This window comes from Meles meles, chromosome 6 (genome assembly GCF_922984935.1).
Source record: "Meles meles chromosome 6, mMelMel3.1 paternal haplotype, whole genome shotgun sequence".
Taxonomy (NCBI): Eukaryota; Metazoa; Chordata; class Mammalia; order Carnivora; family Mustelidae; genus Meles; species Meles meles.
Window position 1 is genome coordinate 31,258,861 of NC_060071.1, and position 27,425 is coordinate 31,286,285.

Here is a 27,425-nt window from a genome sequence, read left to right on the forward strand (position 1 = left end):
GAGTCTCCTGTTTCCATTAAATCTGAATTTATGGTGATGAGTATCTAGGTTACATTGTGCGGACTCAAAATGACAAAGGCAGTTTTATTTTTTTCTCAGAAATGTCTGTAGAACGCATAGAAAATTTTCAGATTTGTTTAAGTTTTACATTCTTTGCATGTTCAATGTGTTAAACTTGCAATATAAATTACTGGCAAAGCTTTTGCCATCTGGCCTCTTTTACAAATTTGAGAAATTGCTATGCTTGCTAATGATCAATTTTTAGGCAAAGTTGAGAGAACTGTACTTGGTGAAGTGGCCTACTGAATGCCCTTCATTAGATAGGTCACAGTAGATTATTATGTCATTATGCAGTGTGTCTATTTCTAGGTTTTAATCCCAAGGTCTGCCTTTCCTCCTTTCTCTTAGATGGCTTTAAAGGAGTTAAGCTCTATTTGCATAAAGGGAATGGAAATATAGTTCCTTGAAGCAGACTTTTACAGAGCAAACTACAGCAGGATTGTGCTGTAAGACCATAAAAAGGAGTATTTTAAATGTCTTGATTAAATAAACTGTCCTGTCTGATCATCACTTGAGAGAAGGCGGTTCAGTGTATGAAGACAGTAAGAGTATAATCTTTCCTTCTCTTATGCTCATGTATCATGTATGATCTGTTCTCCAGTTTCAGAAATGACTGTAAGAAAGTTGCCATTTCTGGAATTTAATGTGTTTTTAGCTGAAAAATTATCCTTTAATGCTTGTTTTTGTTTAACACAGGTCCTCAAAATTATAATTATTTCATTTTAACTTTGGGTAAATTCCTGTTCCCCTTCCTGCAACATCAAGACCTCTAGAGGCAGTGTAGATGGCTTTTGTTTTCATCAATGCTAAATTTGTTTCTACTGAGTCAATCTCTCCCCTTTCTGTTCTGCACCAAAATTACAACCTTCTAGTCAAATAAATTTACTGTTCTAACAAGCCCCCAAAGCTCAGATATACAAAGGGACCCCCATAACCTCAAATATCATACTGAAATGATCCTGCAGCAGACTCTCCTTTGAGAAGTAACAAAACATTTTGTATGAGTATTAATTTGAGTCTTCCTCAATTTCTTTCATGAGTACTTTATAATTTTCTGTGTATAGATTCTTAGTCTCTTTGGTTAGGTTTATTCCTAGGTATCTTATAGTTTTGGGTACAATTGTAAATGGGATTGACTCCTTAATTTCTCTTTCTTCAGTCTTGTTGTTGGTGTACAGAAATGCAACTGATTTCTGTGTATTGATTTTATATCCTGACACTTTACTGAATTCCTGTACAAGTTCTAGCAGTTTTGGAGTGGAGTCTTTTGGGTTTTCCACATGTAGTATCATATCATCTGCGAAGAGTGATAGTTTGACTTCTTCTTTACCAATTTGGATGCCTTTAATTTCTTTTTGTTGTCTGATTGCTGAGGCTAGGACTTCTAGTACTATGTTGAATAGCAGTGGTGATAATGGACATCCCTGCCGTGTTCCTGACCTTAACGGAAAAGCTTTCAGTTTTTCTCCATTGAGAATGATATTTGCGGTGGGTTTTTCATAGATGGCTTTGATAATATTGAGGTATTAATTTGAAAAATAAAATAATCTGTTCAATCATCATGCTCATTTTGTTCATATTTTTAGTTTTTCAAATCCTTTTTCCTCTTATTCAAACAACTCTTGTTAATATCAGAGACAAGGAAAATTTACAAAGCATTTTCCTTATGTGCTATGTAAGCATATCCAAAGACTTGAATTTTGAGTATTTTCTATTTGATAATGGGTAACCAATGTCAAATAATAGAAAAGTTTAACAACTAAACAAAGGCTAGATCTTAATATTCACAGACAAAACGCTCTAAAACTTTTGACTTTCTTTAGGAATTAAGATTTAGTATAACCACACAATAAACATTTAAGTATTTTTATCATATACATTTACAGCAAGCAAAAACCTTTTAATGTAAAAACTGAGGAAAGTGATTAAAACAGAAAAGTAGGAAGGTTAATACTTTTCATTTCACTTAACCTTGCAGGTTTTCCACTGTTCTGTTAGAACCACTGACCACTACAAAAGTGGCATACATTAGACATCTACTGTATTAGGTTACATAAGTTAATATAAACATCTGTTATAACGAAGAACAGTGGCTGAGGAAAGATTGATGTTAACTTCGATCTTGTAAGACTGTCTGGAGACAGGCAATCCAAGCCACGTATGGTAGCACTTAGACTAAATTGTACAGCAACCCAGAACCCTTCTTTCTGTGTGATTCTCTTCCCCAAGTGTTGCCTCTTCTGGAGAGTTCAAGATGTCTCACTACCAGATCTACTTCCAAGCAACAAGCTCCAGAAGGGGCAAAAAAACCCAAACAAACAAACAAACAAACAAACAAACAAAAACCAGTTAATGGCAAGGGACACTGGGAAATGTAGTCTTTGTTATGGCAGGCATGTGCCTAGCTAAAAATCAAAGGTGCTATCACTATGTGAAGAAAGGTTACTGGGAAAAATTGGTGTTCTCTGAACATATAGATATTAACGTAGTTAAAAATATAAGCTTACAAATCATTCTGCTGGGAACATGGCAGGATTTACTACCTGACAACTTCTATTCTGGGTTTTCATTTCAAAAGTATTGTTTACTTCCATCATTCACTCACAAAAAGCAATGACATACAAAACACTGTCTGAGTGAGTTCCCAAGGTATGTTTTATTGGTATAAAACCAAAATAAGGTGATGTAATGGTCTGGTTTGCCAGTTAGCTATATAGAACTTGGTGAAGAAAATTATTTTCTCTTACAGTCTCTTCATTGAGGGAAAAGGAAAATTTTTTCCTTATAAAGTAACAAAATACTGAGTAGTCTTGGCAACTTATTTGACTAAGCAATTTTAGGGTAGTAGAACAAAAATAGTCACTTAATTTTTATCAAATAAGTAAAAACTCATTAAAAAATTTTTATAGCTTCTGAAAAAAATCAGTAGAATTGTGAAGCAGAGAAAGATTTCTCAAGGTATCCATGTATTTTTTTTCCCTCCTTCATCAAGGGAGAAAAAATGTTTTCATGATTTTGCTAAAAGATCTAACAATGCAGAGGTAGTCATGGAATGTCTTAAATCTCCATCCTACTGATGAATTCTCTTTCAATCTTCCTATGCAGAAGACTATAAAGTCAAATTACACAGCATTAGGTACAATACAGCCGTAATCAGGGCTGTGCCTCATGATGCAAAAGCTCTCAATTCTGTTTCTGTTATATTACATACAAAGTTGTCCTTCATCTAACTTATTAAAAACTACCCCTAATATAATCTTTAGAGTCAAAGTTACAAAACTGATACATATAAAGTTATTACTCTCTTATTTTTTTTTGAAATACACATATCCCAGTTTCCATTTTCTAGGAAAGGCAGAGCCTGAAAATTATATATTGTGAAAGCCACTTTACAGGAAACTTTATTTAGATGACCCAAGATGAATCAGTGCCATTATTGTTGTATAGCTGTGAAACAAGTCATCATCCTTCACCTCATTACACTTCTTCAATATAAAGTTCCCAGTGACTATGCGATCACATCCAATTTCTCCATTTCCAAAGAAGCCAAATAAAGGAACACTAGGAAAAAACTTCCTGAATGCATCAGCCTCAACATTGCCCTTGGCTCTATAATACTGAAAGCCCCTGCCAACACATGCAAACATGAAGCCAATGGTATTCCGTTCTGGAATGTTGGCAGCTTTAAGGCGCTGCACTGCAGCCTCAACGGTCTTTTCATCGTTGACATCCTCGTTGAGTAGCACAGTGGCACTCTGGATTCGGTGTCCACTAAATGACAGTCCAACCACACCAGTGGCATCAATATCCAAAGGGTGTCTGGAATTAAATTAGTATAGTGTATTATACATCATAAAACAAAATATATAATTTAAAGTGTACAGGAAAACTCCTGATTCACTGGTTAGGAGCTGCTGAGTTTAAGACCTATACCTAGTCTTTTTTTTTTTTTTTTTTTTTTTTTAAGACCTATACCTAGTCTTGAGGCTCACCTTCCCAGATAAAAGCAATGTAATAGGGATTAAAAATTAAACTATGAATACATTTAAAAGAATGCAGGGAAGCAGATCTGTGAAGAAGGAACTATGTTTTTAGTCACAAATTCAAGGGCCAAACGCATCTCCACAAAGATTTCTGAAAACCATCCTAGTCTCAGATATAAAGTGTCCTTAAAACTTTCTCACTTTCTTAAAATGAATCTTAAAAGTTTTATTATATGCATGATGGTATCAATTAAATAAAGCTTTCTGGTATTATTTACATGTTTTGGTATCTCCCCCCCACCCCCGCAGCTGTCACATTCTAAAAAAGATATATTAGATATTTAGTCATGGATGATAATTTTATTAAGAACATGTAACTCCAGGGGTGCCTGGTTGACTCAGTGGGTTAAGCCTCTGCCTTTGGCTCGGGTCGTGATCTCGGGGTCCTGGGATCAAGCCCCACGTCAGACTCTCTGCTCAGCAGGGAGCCTGCTTCCCCCTCTCTCTCTGCCTGCTGCTCTGCCTGCTTGTGATCTCTCTCTCTCTGTCAAATAAATAAATAATTAATAAAATCTTAAACAAACAAACAAACAAACATGTAACTCCAGAAGTTTCAGCTTTATATTGTTTGGCCCATAAAGAAATGAGATTCCATTCCTGTGTCTTATTTATTACTTTCAGCATAGAATTCAGCTTAACCTAAAGGTAAAAACATGTTTTGTTTATGTTTGCCTGTTTTTTTAAGGAAATATTTTATCCTTACTAAAGAAAATATAAAGTGTCAAAGTTATAAAGCACAAAATAGTGAACATCTACAGGGGAAAAACAAATACCCTGTATTTCTATCATGTTTACCAACATGTTAGCTGATGAAATGGGCAAGATTCACTGGGCTAACAAGAAACTTAACTCAAAAAGCTTAAGTGACTAAGATAATAAGACTAGCTTAGTAGCAAAACCTGTTTCTGAGGAGAATCCACCTTCTGAAGGCCTCCACTGCTCCTTTATTACATCCCCTCTTTGGCATACCACTGCAACATATACTGTCAATATCCTGCCTTAAAGAATGATTTACCTTTCGTTTTTCTGGCAAGGTGGTATCTGGACACTATGAAATGGAGCTAAGATTTACACAATGGCTTCTCTTACCCACTGACAATGGGAAGACCACACTAAAATTAACGTGTCACGTACAGGGTTAACAATTCTTGAGGGCTATTTCCCGCAACAGGTATAAAAAGATGATAAACAGACACCTGACCATGCTAACAGGCTCACATCTCAGACTCTGTATGTCTGGTCTGAGACTGGCATTTCAAAGGTAAACAAAGTATTAAATCATCACTGCCCCATTTTATACAATTAGAGGTACAAGCAAAGACAGAGAAAATCAGGTAAGAGGAGAGATAATCCACAGGTAATTACTAAGAATTAGGTGTATTTATGCATGAAATCCAATGTCTGATAGTCTAAGCTGATATTCAGAGCACTTGCTTTCCTTGCATCTTCCTCACTAGCAGTCCAGTGACCTCAACTTAGCTACAGGTGACCCTTAAAGAGTATGCGCCCATTTTCATGTGGATTTTTCTTGACAAGTACAGTACTGTAAATAATTTTCTTAATAACATTGTCTTTTCTTAGCTTTCCTTGTAAGAATATATATATGTGTTAACTGACCATGTTATCAGTAAGGCTTCTGGTCAACAGTAGGCTATCAGTAGTTAAGTTTTTGGGGAGTCACAAGTTATACATGGATTTTCAATTGTGCAGGGATCGGCACTCCTATCCCCCACATTGTTCAAGGGTCATCTGTATTTGCTTTCCCTGATCCCTGACCAGCTGTAGCTGATCCATTGGTAGAGACTTCCAGAAGGGAAATTATAACCAGGATGATTTACACTGCTTTTAAAGACTGATCTCTAACATCTGTTGCCATTTCACTACTCTAGTATCCAAGTACTAAACACAAATATAGTGAGAAATGAATAGTAGTATTTGTAGGAAGCATCTGGGGATAAGAGGTTTTCATTTTCTTGCTTTTGGATATTCATGTCAACTTAATGAGCTCAAACTCAAAAAATATTACAAACTCTTATTCAAAATGCAAAGGGAGTAATAGCTCTCAAGATAGCTGAAGCAAATATTTTTCATCTTCAAAAGCAAAAGCCTTAGTAACAAAATCAAGAAGGCTTTCAAAAAGATCTAGTATTTCCCAAAATGTGTGCCAAGTCATACCAATAGGTGTCCAAGATGCTCCACAGAACAGATTTGAGAACTGTCATTCCCTCTCTAGAAGATTTCCATAACACTGGGCATATCAGAGGCTCTAAGAAGTTTTACCATGAAGATTCACTGTTTAAGCATGTGTTTCCTTTAGAGGAGAAAACAGAACTACAGAGGAAGTGATCACTAAAGAAAATATAAAGTGTCAAAGTCATAAAGCACAATATAGTGTGGTTGTATAGAGTACAGAGCTGTCAGGAAATACCAGTAGACATTGCTGAAAATCAGTTTTGAGAAGAATACGAATCCAATTCAGAGTAAGTTATTAGAAGACAACATGAAAATTTCATTCTTTAACTGTAAGCAGAATTATGTGGAGTATTATAAAATAGAATGAACTGTTAGCTCAGCAATTCTGTAAACATGTATTTGAAAAACCCAAGGTAAGAAAAACCCAAGAACATTTCTGGTCATGCATAGGAGAAATCAGAAGCACATGAGATATACCTGTCAGAGGTCAGCGATGCCAGGTTGTCTACCTGGCCTCCAGCCAAGATGACGTTCATATCACTGAAAGTGCTGACGACTCGCTGCAGGTAATTACTGGCTCCCACCTTACAGCAATTATAGCCAAATACCAGGACCACACGAAGCTCAGGGTTATCTAAAAGACCTGCAGAGAAAAGAAGAGCAACAATTAAAGATAGCCTTAAAACAAGTATATCGAATTTTATTACAATCTTATACTCTACATTTTTACAAAATGAAATGTTTCTGCTAATGACTTGCACTTCTAGTTATGTGCAATATAGTGTTGAAGCTATCCTGTTTCCTTTTTTATTTTCTTTACAAACTTTAACCCTGCTCAAAATGTTTGCTGCCATTAATTTTCCCCATTAAAAAAACCAAAATGGCTACTGAAAATAATACAACCCACACTCAACACAAATAAGGAAGCAGCTGTGGGACTGAGCAGCACCTGTGGTGGAGCATGATATAAGCCATCTCTATACAGGCCACCACCTGGAATGAAAGGGATCAATGGTTTACACAGCAGAGTTAGCAGTAGTGATAACATAAAGATCTGGAAAAAAAAAGAAAAGGTGCCAACCACCTGTAGTATGTTTAATGGTGGTCACCCCAAAAATGTATCCACATCAGATCTCTGGAACCGATGAATGTGAACCCATTTGGGAAAAGGTTCTCTGCAGATGTGCTTAAGGATCTTGAGATGAGGGGAGTCAAGATGGCGGGGAAGTAGGAGGAGGCACCATTTCAACCTGTACCCTAAAGTGAGCTGATTACCTACCAAAGAACTCCGACCACCCATGAAATCAGCCTGAGAACAGAATTATACACGTCTGGATCTCTACTGGAGCAGAAGACGCCAGTGGCAGGTAAAGCAGACTGGGAGCGGCGGACTGATATCTGAAGATAAACAAAAGTGGGAGGGAGCCACCAGAGGTGACCGATTGGAAAGTAATACCCCAACGCCAGAGTGCTCTGCATCTGGAGACCAGCATTAACTTGGAGTCTGGTTGAAAGCACTCAAAAAACAAACAGCAAAGGATCGCGGGGGGTAATAGTGGGAACCTGGGCGGTTAGGGTCAGGGACCTAAGTCCCCGGACCCAGGACAGCCTCCCCTGGCGCGGAGCCAGAGAGAGTGCGGCGGAGAAATCAGGTCTCCGTCCCTGAGCCGCCAGTGCGCCTGAACGCCAGCGCGCCCGAGAACGAGTGGGGTCTGGCTCGCTCCCGTGAGGGGCTGGGAGCCTGGCCAGACGGCAATCCTGAAACGCGCGCGTCCCACACCCTCCCTTGAGATAGGTGGTCATAGGCGCTAGCCTGGAGCTCCGGCATCCGGAAAAACCAGACATTCCCAGCCCGGGACAGCGGGAAAATCTCAGTGTGTGATCTCTGCTCGGAACCTCTCTGGCGGTCTGGAGCTGCCTAGACAGCCACCGCTGCCCTGGTTTTGGGTACAACGAGGAGCTCCTGCATCCCCAGGGACAGTGACTCAGAACCGACTCTGCCAGCAAATTTTTGCAAAACATTCTGAGGCTTCTCTCTGAGAGGGAGGTCGGGGTGCAGTTTGCTCTCCTCTAAACCCCCAAAAACCATCAAAAGCTGTCAAGGCGAAAGAAAGCAGATGAAAGAACATAAAAACCCCCAGAGAACAAAAGCCTGAAAAAAACAGTTTCCTCAGAGCTCACCCCCTTGAGGAGAGCGGGAGGACCTAACTCAGGGAACATCATTGTCTGAAAACCCACGTGGCAGGCCCCTCCCCCCAGAAAACCAACCAGGAAGGAAAAAAAAAAAAAAACAAAACACTACAAGAGAACAACCACCACTACTTCATAAACACAACTTTTATTTTTAACTCTTTACCAATATTCTGGTTCTTTTTTTTTATACATACAGATAATTTTTTATCCTATTTACCACCACACTGAGATGTCCAGTACATCAAATTCTTTAATAACCTTCTAACCTGAACTTTTTGATACACACAACCGTGTTTTTCTTTTATTTTTCTATTTTTTTAATTCTTTTTTAATTTTAACTTAGTTTAGTCTAGTTTATTCTTTTTTAATTTTTATTTTCTACTACACATAGAGAGTTAAACTTCAAGGTAATTCCCTTTCCCCAATCAATGCTACCCCTATAGGCAAACCAGTTTCTAATCCCCCTGTAACTTAGGAAAGGTGAGTCCCTTAACAAAAACATCAAGATACCTTCAGGAAGAATCAAAATAACCTTCCTCACCCACACTGAGAATTTATAACCACTCTCCCAATTTTTCCTTCTGTCAGTGTTTCTGTGAATTTGTGTTTCTCCTGATAATATATAAATCTTATACTTGGGGTTCTTTCTGATGAGGTTCTTCCCTTTTTTTTGCTTATATATATTTTTTTCTCTTGTCATATACTTTTATCAGTCTTTTTGTTTGTCTGTTTTTGTTTGTATACTTCACAAATCTTACCTTGTACCCCATTTGGGCTGAGCCCACTCTTTTATCTTCCCTTTTTTTCCTATCTCTCTCTCTCTCTTTTTTTTTCTTCCTTTTTTCTTTCCCCTTTTTTTTTCTTTCTTCTTCTCTATTTCTTTTTTTTTTCTTTTTTCTCTCATTTGGGTGGGGAATCCTGATTGCACAGAAGCGTTCCAAGGTGCACATTGACTGCACCACAATCGATAAGTCCAGCTGCATCTGTTCAGTCATCTCTTTCCAAAATGACTAGGAGGAGGAATACCGAACAGAAGAAAAATACAGAGGATGGGCCTTCTGCAACAGAGCTAATGGCTATCGACATAGACAATATGTCAGAAAAGGAATTCAGACTAACAATTATCCAGGCAATAGCTAGGTTGGAGAAAGCCATGGATGACCAAACAGAATTGATTAGGGCAGAACTGAAAGCCACCAGGGATGATATTCACAATGTTAGGGCAGAAATGAAAGCCACCAGGGATGATGTTCAAAATGCTCTCAATGAGTTCCAATCTAATCTAAATTCTCTAAAAGCTAGGGTAACTGAGACAGAAGATAGAATTAGTGATCTGGAGGACAAACAGAGAAAAAAGATCAGGAGGAAGCCTGGAACAAACAGCTCAGAAGTCACGAAAACAGAATCAGGGAAATAAACAATGCCATGAAACGTTCCAACGTCAGAATTATTGGAATCCCTGAAGGGGAGGAAAAAGAAAGAAGTCTAGAAGATATAGTGGAAGAAGTTGTCTATGAAAATTTTCCCATACTCACGAATGGAAACAACATTCAGGTACTAGTGGCAGAGAGATTTCCTCCCAAGACTTTAGATTCTCGAAAGTCCTCACGACACCTTATAGTTAGAATAAGGAATTATGTTTCAAAAGAGACCCTCTTAAAAGCAGCTCCTTACATACAGAGGAAAACCCATTAGAATAACGTCAGACCTTTCCACAGAGACCTGGCAAGCCAGGAAGGGCTGGCAAAATATATTCAGAGTACTAAATGAGAAGAACATGCAACCAAGAATACTCTATCCAGCAAGACTGACATTTAAAATGGATGGAGAGATAAAGAGTTTCCAAGACCGGCAAGGCTTAAAAGACTGCAACCACCAAGCCGACACTGCAGGAAATATTAAGGGGGGGTCCTATAAAAGAGAAAAAATCCTAAGAATATCATTGAACAGAAATATAGAAACAATCTACAGACAGAAAGACTTCAAAGGCAACACGATGTCAATAAAAACCTATCTCTCAATAATCACTCTCAATGTGAATGGCCTAAATGCGCCATAAAACGACACAGGGTTGCACATTGGATAAAACGACAGGACCCATCCATATGTTGTCTACAAGAGACCCATTTCAACCGAAGGATACACCCAGACTGAAAGTGAAGGGATGGAGACACATCTTTCATGCCAATGGGCCTCAAAAGAAGGCCGGGGTAGCGATTCTCATATCAGATAAATTAGATTTTAAACTAAAGACTGTAGTTAGAGATACAGAAGGACACTACATAATTCTTAAAGGGACTATCCACCAAGATGATCTAACAATGTGAATATCTATGCCCCCAATATGGGAGCACCCAATTACATAAGAAAACTATTAATGAAGATAAAGAGCCATATTGATATGAATACAATAATAGTAGGAGATCTTAATACGCCTCTCTCAGAAATAGACAGATCATCGAAGCAGAAAATTAATAAAGAAATAAGAGCATTGAATGAAACATTGGACCAGATGGACCTCATCGACGTATACAGAACATTCCGCCCTAAAACAACAGAATACTCATTCTTCTCAAGTGCACATGGAACCTTCTCCAGAATAGACCACATACTGGGTCACAAAGCAGGACTCAACCGATACCAAAAGACTGACATTATTCCCTGCATAGTCTCCGATCACAATGCTTTGAAACTGGAACTCAATCACAAGGAAAAGTTCAGAAGGAACTCAAACACCTGGAAGCTAAAGACCACCTTGCTTAAGAATGCTTGGATCAACCAGGAGATCAAAGATGAACTTAAACAATTCATGGAAACCAATGAGAATGAAGACACTTCGGTCCAATACCTATGGGATAGAGCAAAGGCGGTTCTAAGGGGGAAATACATAGCCATCCAAGCCTCCCTCAAAAACATTGAAAAATCCAGAATACACCAGCTGTCTCTACACCTTAAAGAACTGGAGAATCAACAACAAATCAAAGCAACTCCACATGCAAGAAGGGAAATAATCAAGATTAGAGCAGAGATCAATGAGGTAGAAACGAGAGATACAGTAGAACATATCAATGAAACTAGAAGCTGGTTTTTTGAAAGAATCAATAAGATCGATCAACCATTGGCCACACTAATCCAAAAGAAAAGAGAGAAAGCCCAAATTAATAAAATTATGAATGAAAAGGGAGAGATCACAACTAACACCAAGGAAATAGAAACAATCATCAGAAATTATTACCAACAGTTATATGCCAATAAGCTAAGCAACCTAGATGAAATGGATGCATTCCTGGAAAGCTACAAACTCCCAAAATTGAACCAGGAAGAAATTGACAACCTGAATAGACCGATATCTAGTAACGAGATTGAAGCAGTGATCAAAAACCTCCCAAAAAACAAGAGCCCAGGACCTGACGGATTCCCTGGGGAATTCTACCAAACTTTCAAAGAAGAAATAACACCAATTCTCCTGAAGCTGTTCCAAAAAATTGAAGCATTTATTCTTCTCCTATCTCCTACCCCCCCATGTTGCTTCTCCATGTCCTCATATCAGGGAGATCATATGATAGTTGTCTTTCTCCGATTGACTTATTTCACTAAGCATGATACGCTCTAGTTCCATCCACGTCGTTGCAAATGGCAAGATTTCATTTCTTTTGATGGCTGCATAGTATTCCATTGTGTATATATACCACATCTTCTTTATCCATTCATCTGTTGATGGACATCTAGGTTCTTTCCATAGTCTGGCTATTGTAGACATTGCTGCTATAAACATTCGGGTACACGTGCCCCTTCGGATCACTATGTTTGTATCTTTAGGGTAAATACCCAGTAGTGCAATTGCTGGGTCACAGGGTAGTTCTATTTTCAACATTTGGAGGAAGCTCCATGCTGTTTTCCAGAGTGGTTGCAACCTCCATGCTGTTTTCCAGAGTGGTTGAAGCGAACCATAAGAGACTATGGACTCTGAAAAACAACCTGAGGTTTTTGAAGGGTCAGGGGTGGGAGGTTGGGGCAACCTGAGGGTTTTGAAGGGTCAGGGGTGGGAGGTTGGGGGAACAGGTGGTGGGTAATGGAGAGGGCACGTTTTGCATGGAGCACTGGGTGTTGTGCAAAAAGAATGAATACTGTTACGCTGAAAAAAATAAAATGAGAAAAAAAAAAAGAGAAAAAAAAATAAATAAATAACAACAAAAAGATATTGGAAAACCAAAAAAAAAAAAAAAATTGAAGCAGAAGGAAAACTTCCAGACTCTTTTTATGAAGCCAGCATTACCCTGATCCCCAAACCAGGCAAAGACCCTACCAAAAAGGAGAATTTCAGACCAATATCACTGATGAATATGGATGCAAAGATTCTCAACAAGATCCTAGCAAACAGGATCCAGCAGCACATTAAAAAGATTATCCACCATGACCAGGTGGGATTCATCCCTGGGTTGCAAGGTTGGTTCAACATTCGCAAATCAATCAATGTGATAGAATACATCAATAAGAGAAGAGAGAAGAACCACATGGTCCTCTCAATTGATGCAGAAAAAGCATTTGACAAAATCCAGCATCCGTTCCTGATGAAAACGCTTCAAAGTATAGGGATAGAGGGAACATTCCTGAACTTCATAAAATCTATCTATGAAAGACCCACAGCAAATACCATCTTCAATGGGAAAAAGCTTGCAGCCTTCCCGTTGAGATCAGGAACACGACAAGGATGCCCACTCTCACCACTCTTGTTCAACATAGTATTAGAAGTTCTAGCAACGGCAATCAGACAACAAAGAGAAATAAAAGGTATCCAAATTGGCAAGGAAGAAGTCAAACTCTCTCTCTTCGCAGATGACATGATTCTTTATATGGAAAACCCCAAAGACTCCACCCCCAAACTACTAGAACTCATACAGCAATTCAGTAACGTGGCAGGATACAAAGTCAATGTACAGAAATCAGTGGCTTTCTTATACACTAACAATGAAAATACAGAAAGGGAAATTAGAGAATCGATTCCATTTACTATAGCACCAAGAACCATAAGATACCTGGGCATAAACCTAACCAAAGAAGTAAAGGACCTCTACTCGAGGAACTACAGAACACTCATGAAAGAAATTGAAGAAGACACAAAAAGATGGAAGACTGTTCCATGCTCTTGGATTGGAAGAATAAACATTGTTAAAATGTCTATACTGCCTAGAGCAATCTATACTTTTAATGCCATTCCGATCAAAATTCCACCGATATTTTTCAAAGAGCTGGAGCAAATAATCCTAAAATTTGTATGGAGCCAGAAGAGACCCCGAATTGCTAAGGAAATGTTGAAAAACAAAAACAAAACTGGCGGCATCACGTTACCCGATTTCAAGCTTTACTACAAAGCTGTGATCACCAAGACAGCGTGGTACTGGCATAAAAACAGACACATAGACCAGTGGAACAGAGTGGAGAGCCCAGATATGGACCCTCAACTCTATGGTCAAATAATCTTTGACAAAAGAGGAAAAAATATTCAATGGAAAAAAGACAGTCTCTTCAATAAATGGTGCTGGGAAAACTGGACAGTGATATGTAGAAGAATGAAACTCGACCATTCTCTTACACCGTTCACAAAGATAAACTCAAAATGGATAAAAGACCTCAACGTGAGACAGGAATCTATCAGAATCCTAGAGGAGAACATAGGCAGTAACCTCTTCGATATCAGCCACAACAACTTCTTTCAAGATATGTCTCCAAAGGCCAAGGAAACAAAAGCAAAAATGAACTTTTGGGACTTCATCAAGATCAAAAGCTTCTGCACAGCAAAGGAAAACAGTCAACAAAACAAAGAGGCAACCCACGGAATGGGAGAAGATATTTGTAAATGACAGTACAGACAAAAGGTTGATATCCAGGATCTACAAAGAACTTCTCAAACTCAACACACACAAAACAGATAATCATATCAAAAAATGGGCAGAAGATATGAACAGACACTTCTCCAATGAAGACATACAAATGGCTATCAGACACATGAAAAAATGTTCATCATCACTAGCCATCAGGGAGATTCAAATTAAAACAACATTGAGATACCACCTAACACCAGTTAGAATGGCCAAAATTAGCAAGACAGGAAACAACGTGTGCTGGAGAGGATGTGGAGAAAGGGGAACCCTCTTACACTGTTGGTGGGAATGCAAGTTAGTGCAGCCACTTTGGAGAACAGTGTGGAGATTCCTGAAGAAATTAAAAATAGAGCTTCCCTATGACCCTGCAATTGCACTGCTGGGTATTTACCCCAAAGATACAGATGTAGTGAAAAGAAGGGCCATTTGTACCCCAATGTTTATTGCAGCAATGGCTACGGTCGCCAAACTGTGGAAAGAACCAAGATGCCCTTCAACGGATGAATGGATAAGGAAGATGTGGTCCATATACACAATGGAGTATTATGCCTCCATCAGAAAGGACGAATACCCAACTTTTGTAGCAACATGGACAGGACTGGAAGAAATTATGCTGAGCGAAATAAGTCAAGCAGAGAGAGTCAAGTATCATATGGTCTCCCATATTTGTGGAGCATAACAAATAACATGGAGGACATGGGGAGATGGAGAGGAGAGGGAGTTGAGGGAAACTGGAAGGGGAGATGAACCATGAGAGACTATGGACTCTGAAAAACAACCAGAGGGTTATGAAGGGGCGGCGGGAGGGGGTGGGGTGGGGTGGGAGGTTGAGGAACCAGGTGGTGGGTAATAGGGAGGGCACGTACTGCATGGAGCACTGGGTGTGATGCCAAAACAATAAACACTGTTATGCTGTAAATAAGCAAATAAAAATAAATAAATTAATTTTAAAAAAAAAAAAAAACCTCCCAAAAAACAAGAGCCCAGGACCTGACAGATTCCCTGGGGAATTCTACCAAACTTTCAAAGAAGAAATAACATCAATTCTCCTGAAACTGTTCCAAAAAATTGAAGCAGAAGGACAACTTCCAGACTCTTTTTATGAAGCCAGCATTACCCTGATCCCCAAACCAGGCAAAGAACCTACCAAAAAGGAGAATTTCAGACCAATATCACTAATGAATATGGATGCAAAGATTCTCAACAAGATCCTAGCAAACAGGATCCAGCAGCACATTCAAAAGATTATCCACCATGACCAGGTGGGATTCATCCCTGGGTTGCAAGGTTGGTTCAATATTCGCAAATCAATCAATGTGATAGAACAAATCAATAAGAGAAGAGAGAAGAACCATATGGTCCTCTCAATTGATGCAGAAAAAGCATTTGACAAAATCCAGCATCCGTTCCTGATGAAAACGCTTCAAAGTATAGGGATAGAGGGAACATTCCTGAACTTCATAAAATCTATCTATGAAAGACCCACAGCAAATATCATCCTCAATGGGAAAAAGCTTGCAGCCTTCCCGTTGAGATCAGGAACACGACAAGGATGCCCACTCTCACCACTCTTGTTCAACATAGTATTAGAAGTTCTAGCAACGGCAATCAGACAACAAAGAGAAATAAAAGGTATCCAAATTGGCAAGGAAGAAGTCAAACTCTCTCTCTTCGCAGATGACATGATTCTTTATATGGAAAACCCCAAAGACTCCACCCCCAAACTACTAGAACTCATACAGCAATTCAGTAACGTGGCAGGATACAAAGTCAATGTACAGAAATCAGTGGCTTTCTTATACACTAACAATGAAAATACAGAAAGGGAAATTAGAGAATCGATTCCATTTACTATAGCACCAAGAACCATAAGATACCTGGGCATAAACCTAACCAAAGAAGTAAAGGACCTCTACTCGAGGAACTACAGAACACTCATGAAAGAAATTGAAGAAGACACAAAAAGATGGAAGACTGTTCCATGCTCTTGGATTGGAAGAATAAACATTGTTAAAATGTCTATACTGCCTAGAGCAATCTATACTTTTAATGCCATTCCGATCAAAATTCCACCGATATTTTTCAAAGAGCTGGAGCAAATAATCCTAAAATTTGTATGGAGTCAGAAGAGACCCCGAATTGCTAAGGAAATGTTGAAAAACAAAAACAAAACTGGCGGCATCACGTTACCCGATTTCAAGCTTTACTACAAAGCTGTGATCACCAAGACAGCGTGGTACTGGCATAAAAACAGACACATAGACCAGTGGAACAGAGTGGAGAGCCCAGATATGGACCCTCAACTCTATGGTCAAATAATCTTCGACAAAACAGGAAAAAATATTCAATGGAAAAAAGACAGTCTCTTCAATAAATGGTGCTGGGAAAACTGGACAGCGATGTGTAGAAGAATGAAACTCGACCATTCTCTTACACTGTACACAAAGATAAACTCGAAGTGGATAAAAGACCTCAACGTGAGACAGGAATCTATCAGAATCCTAGAGGAGAACATAGGCAGTAACCTCTTCGATATCAGCCACAGCAATTTCTTTCAAGACATGTCTCCAAAAGCCAAGGAAACAAAAGCAAAAATGAACTTTTGGGACTTCATCAAGATCAAATGCTTCTGCACAGAAAGGAAACAGTCAACAAAACAAAAAGGCAACCCACGGAATGGGAGAAGATATTTGCAAATGACAGTACAGGCAAAAGGTTGATATCCAGGATCTATAAAGAACTTCTCAAACTCAACACACACAAAACAGATAATCATATCAAAAAATGGGCAGAAGATATGAACAGACACTTCTCCAACGAAGACATACAAATGGCTATCAGACACATGAAAAAATGTTCATCATCACTAGCCATTAGGGAGATTCAAATTAAAACCACATTGAGATACCACCTCACACCAGTTAGAATGGCCAAAATTAGCAAGACAGGAAACAACATGTGTTGGAGAGGATGTGGAGAAAGGGGAACCCTCTTACACTGTTGGTGGGAATGCAAGTTAGTGCAGCCACTTTGGAGAACAGTGTGGAGATTCCTGAAGAAATTAAGAATAGAGCTTCCCTATGACCCTGCAATTGCACTGCGGGGTATTTACTCCAAAGATGCAGATGTAGTGAAAAGAAGGGCCATCTATACCCCAATGTTTATTGCAGCAATGGCCACAAGCTCAGCCGCTTGTTGGGCAGATGACCATCCAGCCCAATCTCCAGTTCACTGTTTGAACTGTTTGATCTGTTTGAAATCCAGCTGTGAGATCTAAGTCACAGCAGAGTGAGGGCCTAAAGAACATGTGGGCCATCCATTCCTTTAGTGGGTCTAAACATTCTTAGATAAAGCAGAAAGCTCAATGAGCAGACCTCACTGGTTTGGCCCCTATAACTGCTTTTATGAAGTCTCACTTCGGGTGATGCCACTGGTGCTCAGAGAGTGACATAAGAAACTTCTTGAATCCAGTACAATTCATCTCCATTCTCGAAAAATGTGAAGGGCTGGGCTTTTTCTGCTCTGGCTCAGCCAAACCTTTGGACCACCTCTAGCAAGTATTGATGGTATAAATTTCGTCTGTCCTCAACCCTAGTTTCACTGTGTTCTTCCTACACATGTCCCTCAATTCAGAACTCCTCCACTGATTGTATGTATATATATCTGTGTAAGCTGCCTTAAATTCATTTCAAATAAGGCAGAATATAAGTTCATTATGGCTATGATCTACTAGAAGGCTAAAAGGAAAATAAAAAAATAAAATAAAATAAAATCCAGATACCAAGACCCAAGTCAGATTCAGAGATTCAGGAAAGCCAAAATAAGAACTATTCTGGGGGCGCCTGGGTGGCTCAGTGGGTTAAAAGCCTCTGCCTTCGGCTCAGGTCATGGTTCCAGGGTCCTGGGATCGAGCCCCACATCGGGCTCTCTGCTCAGCGGAGCGCCTGCTTCCCCCTCTCTCTCTGCCTGCCTCTCTGCCTACTTGTGATCTCTGTCTCTGTCAAATAAATAAAAAATCTTTAAAAAAAAAACAAAAAAAAGAACTATTCTGAAGATAAGCCAGGACTCCTTGGAAATACTTTAGGTCTGCACGTTCAGATTTCTCTTCTTTTTGGAGAAGCCACTTTTTTTTTTTTTTTTTAAGATTTTATTTGACAGAGAGTGAGAGACAACAAGCAGGGGGAATAGCAGGCAAAGGGAGAGAGAGAGAGGCAGGCTTCCCGCTGAGCAGGGAGCCTGATGCAGGGCTCAATCCCTGGACCTTGGGATCATGACCTGAGCTGAAGGCAGATGCTTAACGACTGAGCCATCCAGGTGCCCCTGGAGAAACCACTCCTGAGACAACTATTTTATGATCCTTTTGAAAGTGATGGAATCTAAATGCATGTAGGAAACATACTTCAAAGAAAACATCTACTTAAAATGAGGCTAAAACCATAAATAATTCATGGACCAAAGTTGGATTCTTTTTTCCCCACAACTTTCTTTCCTGGGATTTTCATGCCTATCTTTTCCACGCTAGGGGTAGGCAAGTATTAAGTCAGCACGGTAAGGAAGTGGGCTTTGGAGTAAGAGCAGGGTCAGAACTCAGGCTCAACCACTTGCAGCTGTATGACTCTGAGCAAGTTACTGGACTTTACCAAGTTCAGATCCTTCCTCTAAAGCTGGGACAGGAGCAAGTCCCAAGGGTTGTTTTGGTGAAGATAATGTCATAAAGTAGCAACTATTCTGGTGCCTGGTACCCACCATGGACTCAACACAGCATAGCTAAGAAATTCTAATCTGCTTAAACTGAGGCTTCGACCATAAATTAGGTTTGTTTCACCAAATAATGAAATGATGAAGTTTAAGGCAACATTTTCCCTTGAATTAAATGAATCTAAAGTAAACACCAAATTTAGAGGTTGGGAAAAGAAGCTGTGCATCCTATCTGCAAACGTGACTGGGGGTCTCCTGTGTTGTTCTGACTTTTGAGTAGACATGCTTTTTGAGATGTGCTTTATCTCTGATGTTATGCAATAAGAAACTATGTAACTGTGTATGTGGAAGGAAACTTCCACTCCGTGAACATGGAGCCTGTGGCACAGGGGCTGGAGGTGGGAGGCACGGTGGGTTGAGGACTGCATTCTGCCAATATTGAAGCCTGGGAGTAAGCCCCCATTGCCTTTTTACAGTCTGAATTTTCTGGCCCTCTGCTCCCATTCTAAATGAAGTTTACCACAAGGGCAGGAAAGCATAACAGAACACTGACACCACCTTCCTGTCCCTTAAGATTTTTTTGTAAGGTGGGCAGCATCTAAAAGTAAGTACCATCAGTTAGGTTTTAGCACCATTTTTCTATGCTTTGCATCAGATCACTTGCATCACTCCCTCAAGATTCTCTATGAAATCTCCATATAATTTAAAAACTTAGTCCTTCGACAGAGTCTCAGGAATTTCGTCTGGTCCCAGGAATTCAGCTTAGCTATCTAACCATTCTGAACACCTATAAACTCAACTGAAGGACAAAGAAAAGAACAACAGCAACTCTATGAACCACTTTCTGCAAGGTAGAAGGTGTGGAGAAGTGAATATATATAATTCACTTCTGAATTGAATATATAAAGTGAATATATATAGTCACAAAGTATGTATATATATATATATATAGAGAGAGAGAGAGAGAAGTTTTTCTTTCTTTAAAATTTAGGGATTCAGTTTCTTCTATTACACCAAAATAGACCCAAAATCTAGTGTATGGCTCTGTTCTATTCATCAGCCTGATCACGTTCTTTTTTTCCTCTTTCCACACCCCCCAACCGTTGCAGAGCTCATCTGATTTGTTTAGTGTATATTTCTCTGGGGTCGTTGTTACCCTTTTAGCATTTTGTTCTCTTGTGCATGTGTTCTTCTCTTGACAAAATGACAAAACGGAAAAACTCACCTCAAAAAACAGAACAAGAGGCAGTACTGACTGCCAGGGACCTCATCAATATGGATATTAGTAAGATGTCGGAATTAGGGTTTAGAATAACGATTATGAAGAAAATAGCTGGGCTTGGAAAAAAGCAGAGAAGACACTAGAGAATCCCTTTCTGGAAAACAAAAATCTAACCAAGTAGAAATCAAAAAGGTTATTAATAAGGTGGAATTGAAAATGGACACTCTAACTAGGAAAAATGAGGCAGAAGAGAGAATTAGTGATACAGAAGACCAAATGATGGAGAATCAAGAAACTGAGAAAACAACTACTGGATGACAATGGGAGAATTTGAGAGATAAGAGATACCATAAAGCAAAACAGAATAATTGGAATCCCAGACGATGAAGAAAGAGAGGCAGAAGGTATATTGGAGCAGATTATAGTGGTGAACTACCTTACTCTGGGGAAGGGAACAGGCATCAAAATCCAGGAGGCACAGAGAACTCCCCTCAAAATCAATAAAAATAGGTCAACACCCTGACATCTAATAGTAAAACTTACAAATTTCATACACAAAGAGAAAATCCTGAATGCAGCTCAGGACATGAGGTCTGTAAGCTACGATGTCAGAAACATTAGACTGGCAGCAGACCTATCCACAGAGACCTCTCAGGCCAGAAAGGACTGGCATGATATATTCAGGGTACTAAATGAGCAAAACATGCAGCCAAGAATACTTTATCCAGCTAGGCTGTCATTGAAAACAGAAGGAGAGATAAAACGCTTCCAGCACAAACAGAAACTAAAAGAATTTGCAAATCACCAAACCAGCCCTATAAAAAATATTGAAAGGGGTCCTCTAAGCAAAATGAGAGCCCCAAAGTACCACAGACCAGAAAGGAACAGAGACCATATACAGTAAACGGTCACCTTACAGACAATAACCATTGCACTAAATTCATCTCTCTCAATAGTTACCCTGAATGTAAATGGGCTAACTGCCCCAATCAAAAGACACAGGGTATCAGACTGGATAAAAAAGCAAGACCCGAGAGGAGTCAAGATGGCGGAGAAGTAGCAGGCTGAGACTACATCAGGTAGCAGGAGATCAGCTCGACAGCTTATCTAAACATTGCAAACACCTACAAATCCAACAGGAGATCGAAGAGAAGAACAGCAACTCTAGAAACAGAAAATCAACCACTTTCTGAAAGGTAGGACTGGCGGAGAAGTGAATCTAAAACGACGGGAAGATAGACCGCGGGGGGAGGGGCCGGCTCCCTGCAAGCGGCGGAGGAACGGAGCACAAAATCAGGACTTTTAAAAGTCTGTTCCACTGAGGGACATTGCTCCAGAGGCTAAACCGGGGTGAAGCCCACGCGGGGTCAGCGTGGCCCCAGGTCCCGCAGGGTCACAGAAGGATCGGGGGTGTCAGAGTGTCGGAGACCTCGCAGGTATTAGAACGGAGAAGCCGGCTGCAGAGACAGAGCCGAGGACTGAACTCTCAGCTCGGGGTTACCTTGAACTGGTCGCGGGCTGGGTGAGCTCGGAGCGCGGCTAGAGGCTGGGGATACGGGAGTGATTGGGTGCTGTCCTCTGGGGGCGCACTGAGGAGTGGGGCCCCAGGATCTCGGCTCCTCCGGGCCGGAGACTGGGAGGCCGCCATTTTCATTCCCGTCCTCCGGAACTCTACGGAAAGCGTTCAGGGAACAGAAGCTCCCAAAAGCGAACCCGAGCCGATTATTAGTCCGGCCGCCGGTAAGGGCGGTGCAATCCCGCCTCGGGCAAAGACACTTGAGAGTCACTACAACAGGCCCCTCCCCCAGAAGATCAACAAAATATCCAGCCAGGATAAAGTTCATCTATCAAGGAAAGTAGGTTCAATTCCTAAGACAGAAGCGCAATTCCAGAGGAGGAGAAAGCAAAGCACGGAACTCATGGCTTTCTCCCCATGATTCTTTAGTCTTGCGGCTACTTCAATTTTTTTTTTCTTTTTTCAATTTTTTTTCTTTTTTCTTTTATCTTCTTCTGCTAAATTTTTTAAAACTTTTACCCTTTTCTTTTTTAACGTTTTTGACTAGCTTATCTAAATATATATATTTTTTCTTTCTTTTTTATATTTTTTCTTTATTTGTTTTATTTTTTAAATTTTTTTCTTTTTTTTTCTGAACCTCTTTTTATCCCCTTTCTCCCCCCCCCCCCACAATTTGGGGTCTCTTCTCATTTGGTTACAGCGCATTTTTCTGGGGTCTTTGCCACCCTTTTAGTATTTTATTTGCTCCTTCATATTCTCTTATCTGGACAAAATGACAAGGTGGAAAAAATCACCACAAACAAAAGAACAAGAGACAGTACCGAAGGCTAGGGACCTAATCAACACAGACATTGGTAATATGTCAGATCAAGAGTTCAGAATGACGATTCTGAACGTTCTAGCCGGGCTCAAAAAAGGCATGGAAGATATTAGAGAAACCCTCTCTGGAGATATTAAAGCCCTTTCTGGAGAAATTAAAGAACTAAAATCTAACCAAGTTGAAATCAAAAAAGCTATTAATGAGGTGCAATCAAAAATGGAGGCTCTCACTGCTAGGATAAATGAGGCAGAAGAAAGAATTAGTGATATAGAAGACCAAATGACAGAGAATAAAGAAGCCGAACAAAAGAGGGACAAACAGCTACTGGACCATGAGGGGAGAATTCGAGAGATAAGTGACACCATAAGACGAAACAACATTAGAATAATTGGGATTCCAGAAGAAGAAGAAACAGAGAGGGGAGCAGAAGGTCTATTGGAGAGAATTATTGGAGAGAATTTCCCTAATATGGCAAAGGGAACAAGCTTCAAAATCCAGGAGATGCAGAGAACCCCCCTCAAAGTCAACAAGAATAGGTCCACACCCCGTCACCTAATAGTAAAATTGACAAGTCTTAGTGACAAAGAGAAAATCCTGAAAGCAGCCCGAGAAAAGAAGTCTGTAACATACAATGGTAAAAATATTAGATTGGCAGCAGACTTATCCACAGAGACCTGGCAGGCCAGGAAGAGCTGGCATGATATATTCAGAGCACTCAACGAGAAAAACATGCAGCCAAGAATACTCTATCCAGCTAGGCTATCACTGAAAATAGAAGGAGAGATCAAAAGCTTCCAGGACGGGGCGCCTGGGTGGCTCAGTGGGTTAAAGCCTCTGCCTTTCGCTCAGGTCATGATCCCAGGGTCCTGGGATCGAGCCCCGCATCGGGCTCTCTGCTTGGCAGGGAGCCTGCTTCCTCCTCTCTCTCTGCCTGCCTCTCTCCCTACTTGTGATCTCTATCTGTCAAATAAATAAATAAAAAAAAAAAAATCTTAAAAAAAAAAAAAGTGAATTGAGCCTTGCACATTTCTTAAAAAAAAAAAAAAAAAAAAAAAAGCTTCCAGGACAAACAAAAACTGAAAGAATTTGCAAACACCAAACCAGCTCTACAGGAAATATTGAAAGGGGTCCTCTAAGCAAAGAGAGAGCCTAAAAGTAGTAGATCAGAAAGGTACAGAGACAATATACAGTAACAGTCACCTTACAGACTAATAATAGCACTAAATTCATATCTCTCAATAGTTACCCTGAATGTTAATGGGCTAAATGCCCCAATCAAAAGACACAGGGTATCAGAATGGATAAAAAAACAAAACCCATCAGTATGTTGCCTACAAGAAACTCATTTTAGACGCGAAGACACCTCCAGATTTAAAGTGAGGGGGTGGAAAACAATTTACCATGCTAATGGGCATCAGAAGAAAGCTGGGGTGGCAATCCTTATATCAGATCAATTAGATTTTAAACCAAAGACTATAATAAGAGATGAGGAAGGACACTATATCCTACTCAAAGGGTCTGTCCAACAAGAAGATCTAACAATTTTAAGTATCTACACCCCTAACGTGGGAGCAGCCAACTATATCAACCAATTAATAACAAAATCAAAGAAACACATCAATAATAATACAATAATAGTAGGGGACTTGAAACTCCCCTCACTGAAATGGACAGATCATCCAAGCAAAAGATCAACAAGGAAATAAAGGCCTTCAATGACACACTGGACCAGATGGACATCACAGATATATTCAGAACATTTCATCCCAAAGCAACAGAATACACATTCTTCTCTAGTGCACATGGAACCTTCTCCAGAATAGATCACATCCTGGGTCACAAATCAGGTCTCAACCGGTATCAAAAGATTAGGATCATTCCCTGCATATTTTCAGACCACAATGCTCTGAAGCTAGAACTCAATCACAAGAGGAAAGCTGGAAAGAACCCAAATACATGGAGACTAAACAGCATCCTTCTAAAGAATGAATGGGTCAACCAGGAAATTAAAGAAGAATTGAAAAAATTCATGGAAACAAATGATAATGAAAACAAACAGTTCAGAATCTGTGGGACACAGCAAAGGCAGTCCTGAGAGGAAAATATATAGCGGTACAAGTCTTTCTCAAGAAACAAGAAAGGTCTCAAGTACACAACCTAACCCTACATGTAAAGGAGCTGGAGAAAGAACAAGAAAGAAACCCTAAACCCAGCAGGAGAAGAGAAATCATAAAGATCAGAGCAGAAATCAATGAAATAGAAACCAAAAAAACAATAGAAAAAAATCAATGAAACTAGGAGCTGGTTCTTTGAAAGAATCAATAAGATTGATAAACCCCTGGCCAGACTTATCAAAAAGAAAAGAAAAAGTACCCAAATAAATAAAATCATGAATGAAAGAGGAGAGATCACAACTAACACCAAAGAAATACAGACAATTATAAGAACATACTATGAGCAACTCTACACCAACAAATTTGACAATCTGGAAGAAATGGATGCATTCCTAGAGACATATAAACTACCACAACTGAACCAGGAAGAAATAGAAAACCTGAACAGGCCCATAACCAGTAAGGAGATTGAAACAGTCATCAAAAATCTCCAAACAAACAAAAGCCCAGGGCCAGACGGCTTACCAGGGGAATTCTACCAAACATTTAAAGAACTAATTCCTATTCTCCTGAAACTGTTCCAAAAAATAGAAATGGAAGGAAAACTTCCAAACTCATTTTATGAGGCCAGCATCACCTTGATCCCAAAACCAGACAAGGATCCCACCAAAAAAGAGAACTACAGACCAATATCCTTGATGAACACAGACGTAAAAATCCTCGCCAAAATACTAGCCAATAGGATTCAACAGTACATTAAAAGGATTATTCACCACGATCAAGTGGGATTTATTCCAGGGCTGCAGGGTTGGTTCAACATCCGCAAATCAATCAATGTGATAGAACACATTAATAAAAGAAAGAACAAGAACCATATGATACTCTCCATAGATGCTGAAAAAGCATTTGACAAAGTACAGCATCCCTTCCTGATCAAAACTCTTCAAAGTGTAGGGATAGAGGGCACATACCTCAATATTATCAAAGCCATCTATGAAAAACCCACCGGAAATATCATTCTCAATGGAGAAAAACTGAAAGCTTTTCCGCTAAGGTCAGGAACACGGCAGGGATGTCCATTATCACCACTGCTATTCAACATAGTACTAGAAGTCCTAGCCTCAGCAATCAGACAACAAAAAGAAATTAAAGGCATCCAAATCGGTAAAGAAGAAGTCAAACTATCACTCTTCGCAGATGATATGATACTATATATGGAAAACCGAAAAGACTCCACTCCAAAACTGCTAGAACTTGTACAGGAATTCAGTAAAGTGTCAGGATATAAAATCAATGCACAGAAATCAGTTGCATTTCTGTACACCAACAAGACAGAAGAAAGAGAAATTAAGGAGTCAATCCCATTTACAATTGTACCCAAAACTATAAGATACCTAGGAATAAACCTAACCAAAGAGGCTAAGAATCTATACACAGAAAATTATAAAGTACTCATGAAAGAAATTGAGGAAGACACAAAGAAATGGAAAAATGTTCCATGCTCCTGGATTGGAAGAATAAATATTGTGAAAATGTCCATGCTACCTAAAGCAATCTACACATTTAATGCAATCCCTATCAAAATACCATCCATTTTTTTTCAAAGAAATGGAACAAATAATCCTAAAATTTATATGGAACCAGAAAAGACCTCGAATAGCCAAAGGAATATTGAAAAAGAAAGCCAAAGTTGGTGGCATCACAATTCCGGACTTCAAGCTCTATTACAAAGCCGTCATCATCAAGACAGCATGGTAATGGCACAAAAACAGACACATAGATCAGTGGAACAGAATAGAGAGCCCAGAAATAGACCCTCAACTCTATGGTCAACTAATCTTCGACAAAGCAGGAAAGAATGTCCAATGGAAAAAAGACAGCCTCTTCAATAAATGGTGCTGAGAAAATTGGACAGCCACATGCAGAAAAATGAAATTGGACCACTTCCTTACACCACACACGAAAACAGACTCCAAATGGATGAAGGACCTCAATGTGAGAAAGGAATCCATCAAAATCCTTGAGGAGAATGCAGGCAGCAACCTCTTCGACCTCACCCGTAGCAACATCTTCCTAGGAACAACGGCAAAGGCAAGGGAAGCAAGGGCAAAAATGAACTATTGGGATTTCATCAAGATCAAAAGCTTTTGCACAGCAAAGGAAACAGTTAACAAAACCAAAAGACAACTGACAGAATGGGAGAAGATATTTGCAAACGACATATCAGATAAAGGGCTAGTATCCAAAATCTATAAGGAACTTAGCAAACTCAACACCCAAAGAACAAACAATCCAATCAAGAAATGGGCAGAGGACATGAACAGACATTTCTGCAAAGAAGACATCCAGATGGCCCACAGACACATGAAAAAGTGCTCCACGTCACTCGGCATCAGGGAAATACAAATCAAAACCACAATGAGATATCACCTCACACCAGTCAGAATGGCTAAAATGAACAAGTCAGGAAATGACAGATGCTGGCGAGGATGTGGAGAAAGGAGAACCCTCCTCCACTGTTGGTGGGAATGCAAGCTGGTGCAACCACTCTGGAAAACAGCATGGAGGTTCCTCAAAATTTTAAAAATAGAACTACCCTATGACCCAGCAATTGCACTACTGGGTATTTACCCTAAAGATACAAACATAGTGATCCAAAGGGGCACGTGTACCCGAATGTTTAT

General features: G+C 39.6%; 1 protein-coding gene across 3 annotated transcripts in view; it reads right to left on the reverse strand.

Moving 5' to 3' along the window:
* Nucleotides 1–1,874: 1,874 nt before the first annotated feature.
* FBXO22 (F-box protein 22) overlaps nt 1,875–27,425 on the reverse strand; it is a 44,358-nt gene continuing 18,807 nt past the window's right edge. For all 3 annotated transcript variants that reach the window (XM_046010096.1, XM_046010097.1, XM_046010095.1), the window contains 2 exons: nt 6,774–6,939; nt 1,875–3,879 (listed from right to left, as the gene is read on the reverse strand). In XM_046010096.1, the coding sequence (XP_045866052.1) occupies nt 3,462–3,879; nt 6,774–6,939 (584 nt within the window). In that variant the 3' untranslated portion in view covers nt 1,875–3,461. The remainder of the gene's footprint in view (nt 3,880–6,773; nt 6,940–27,425) is intronic.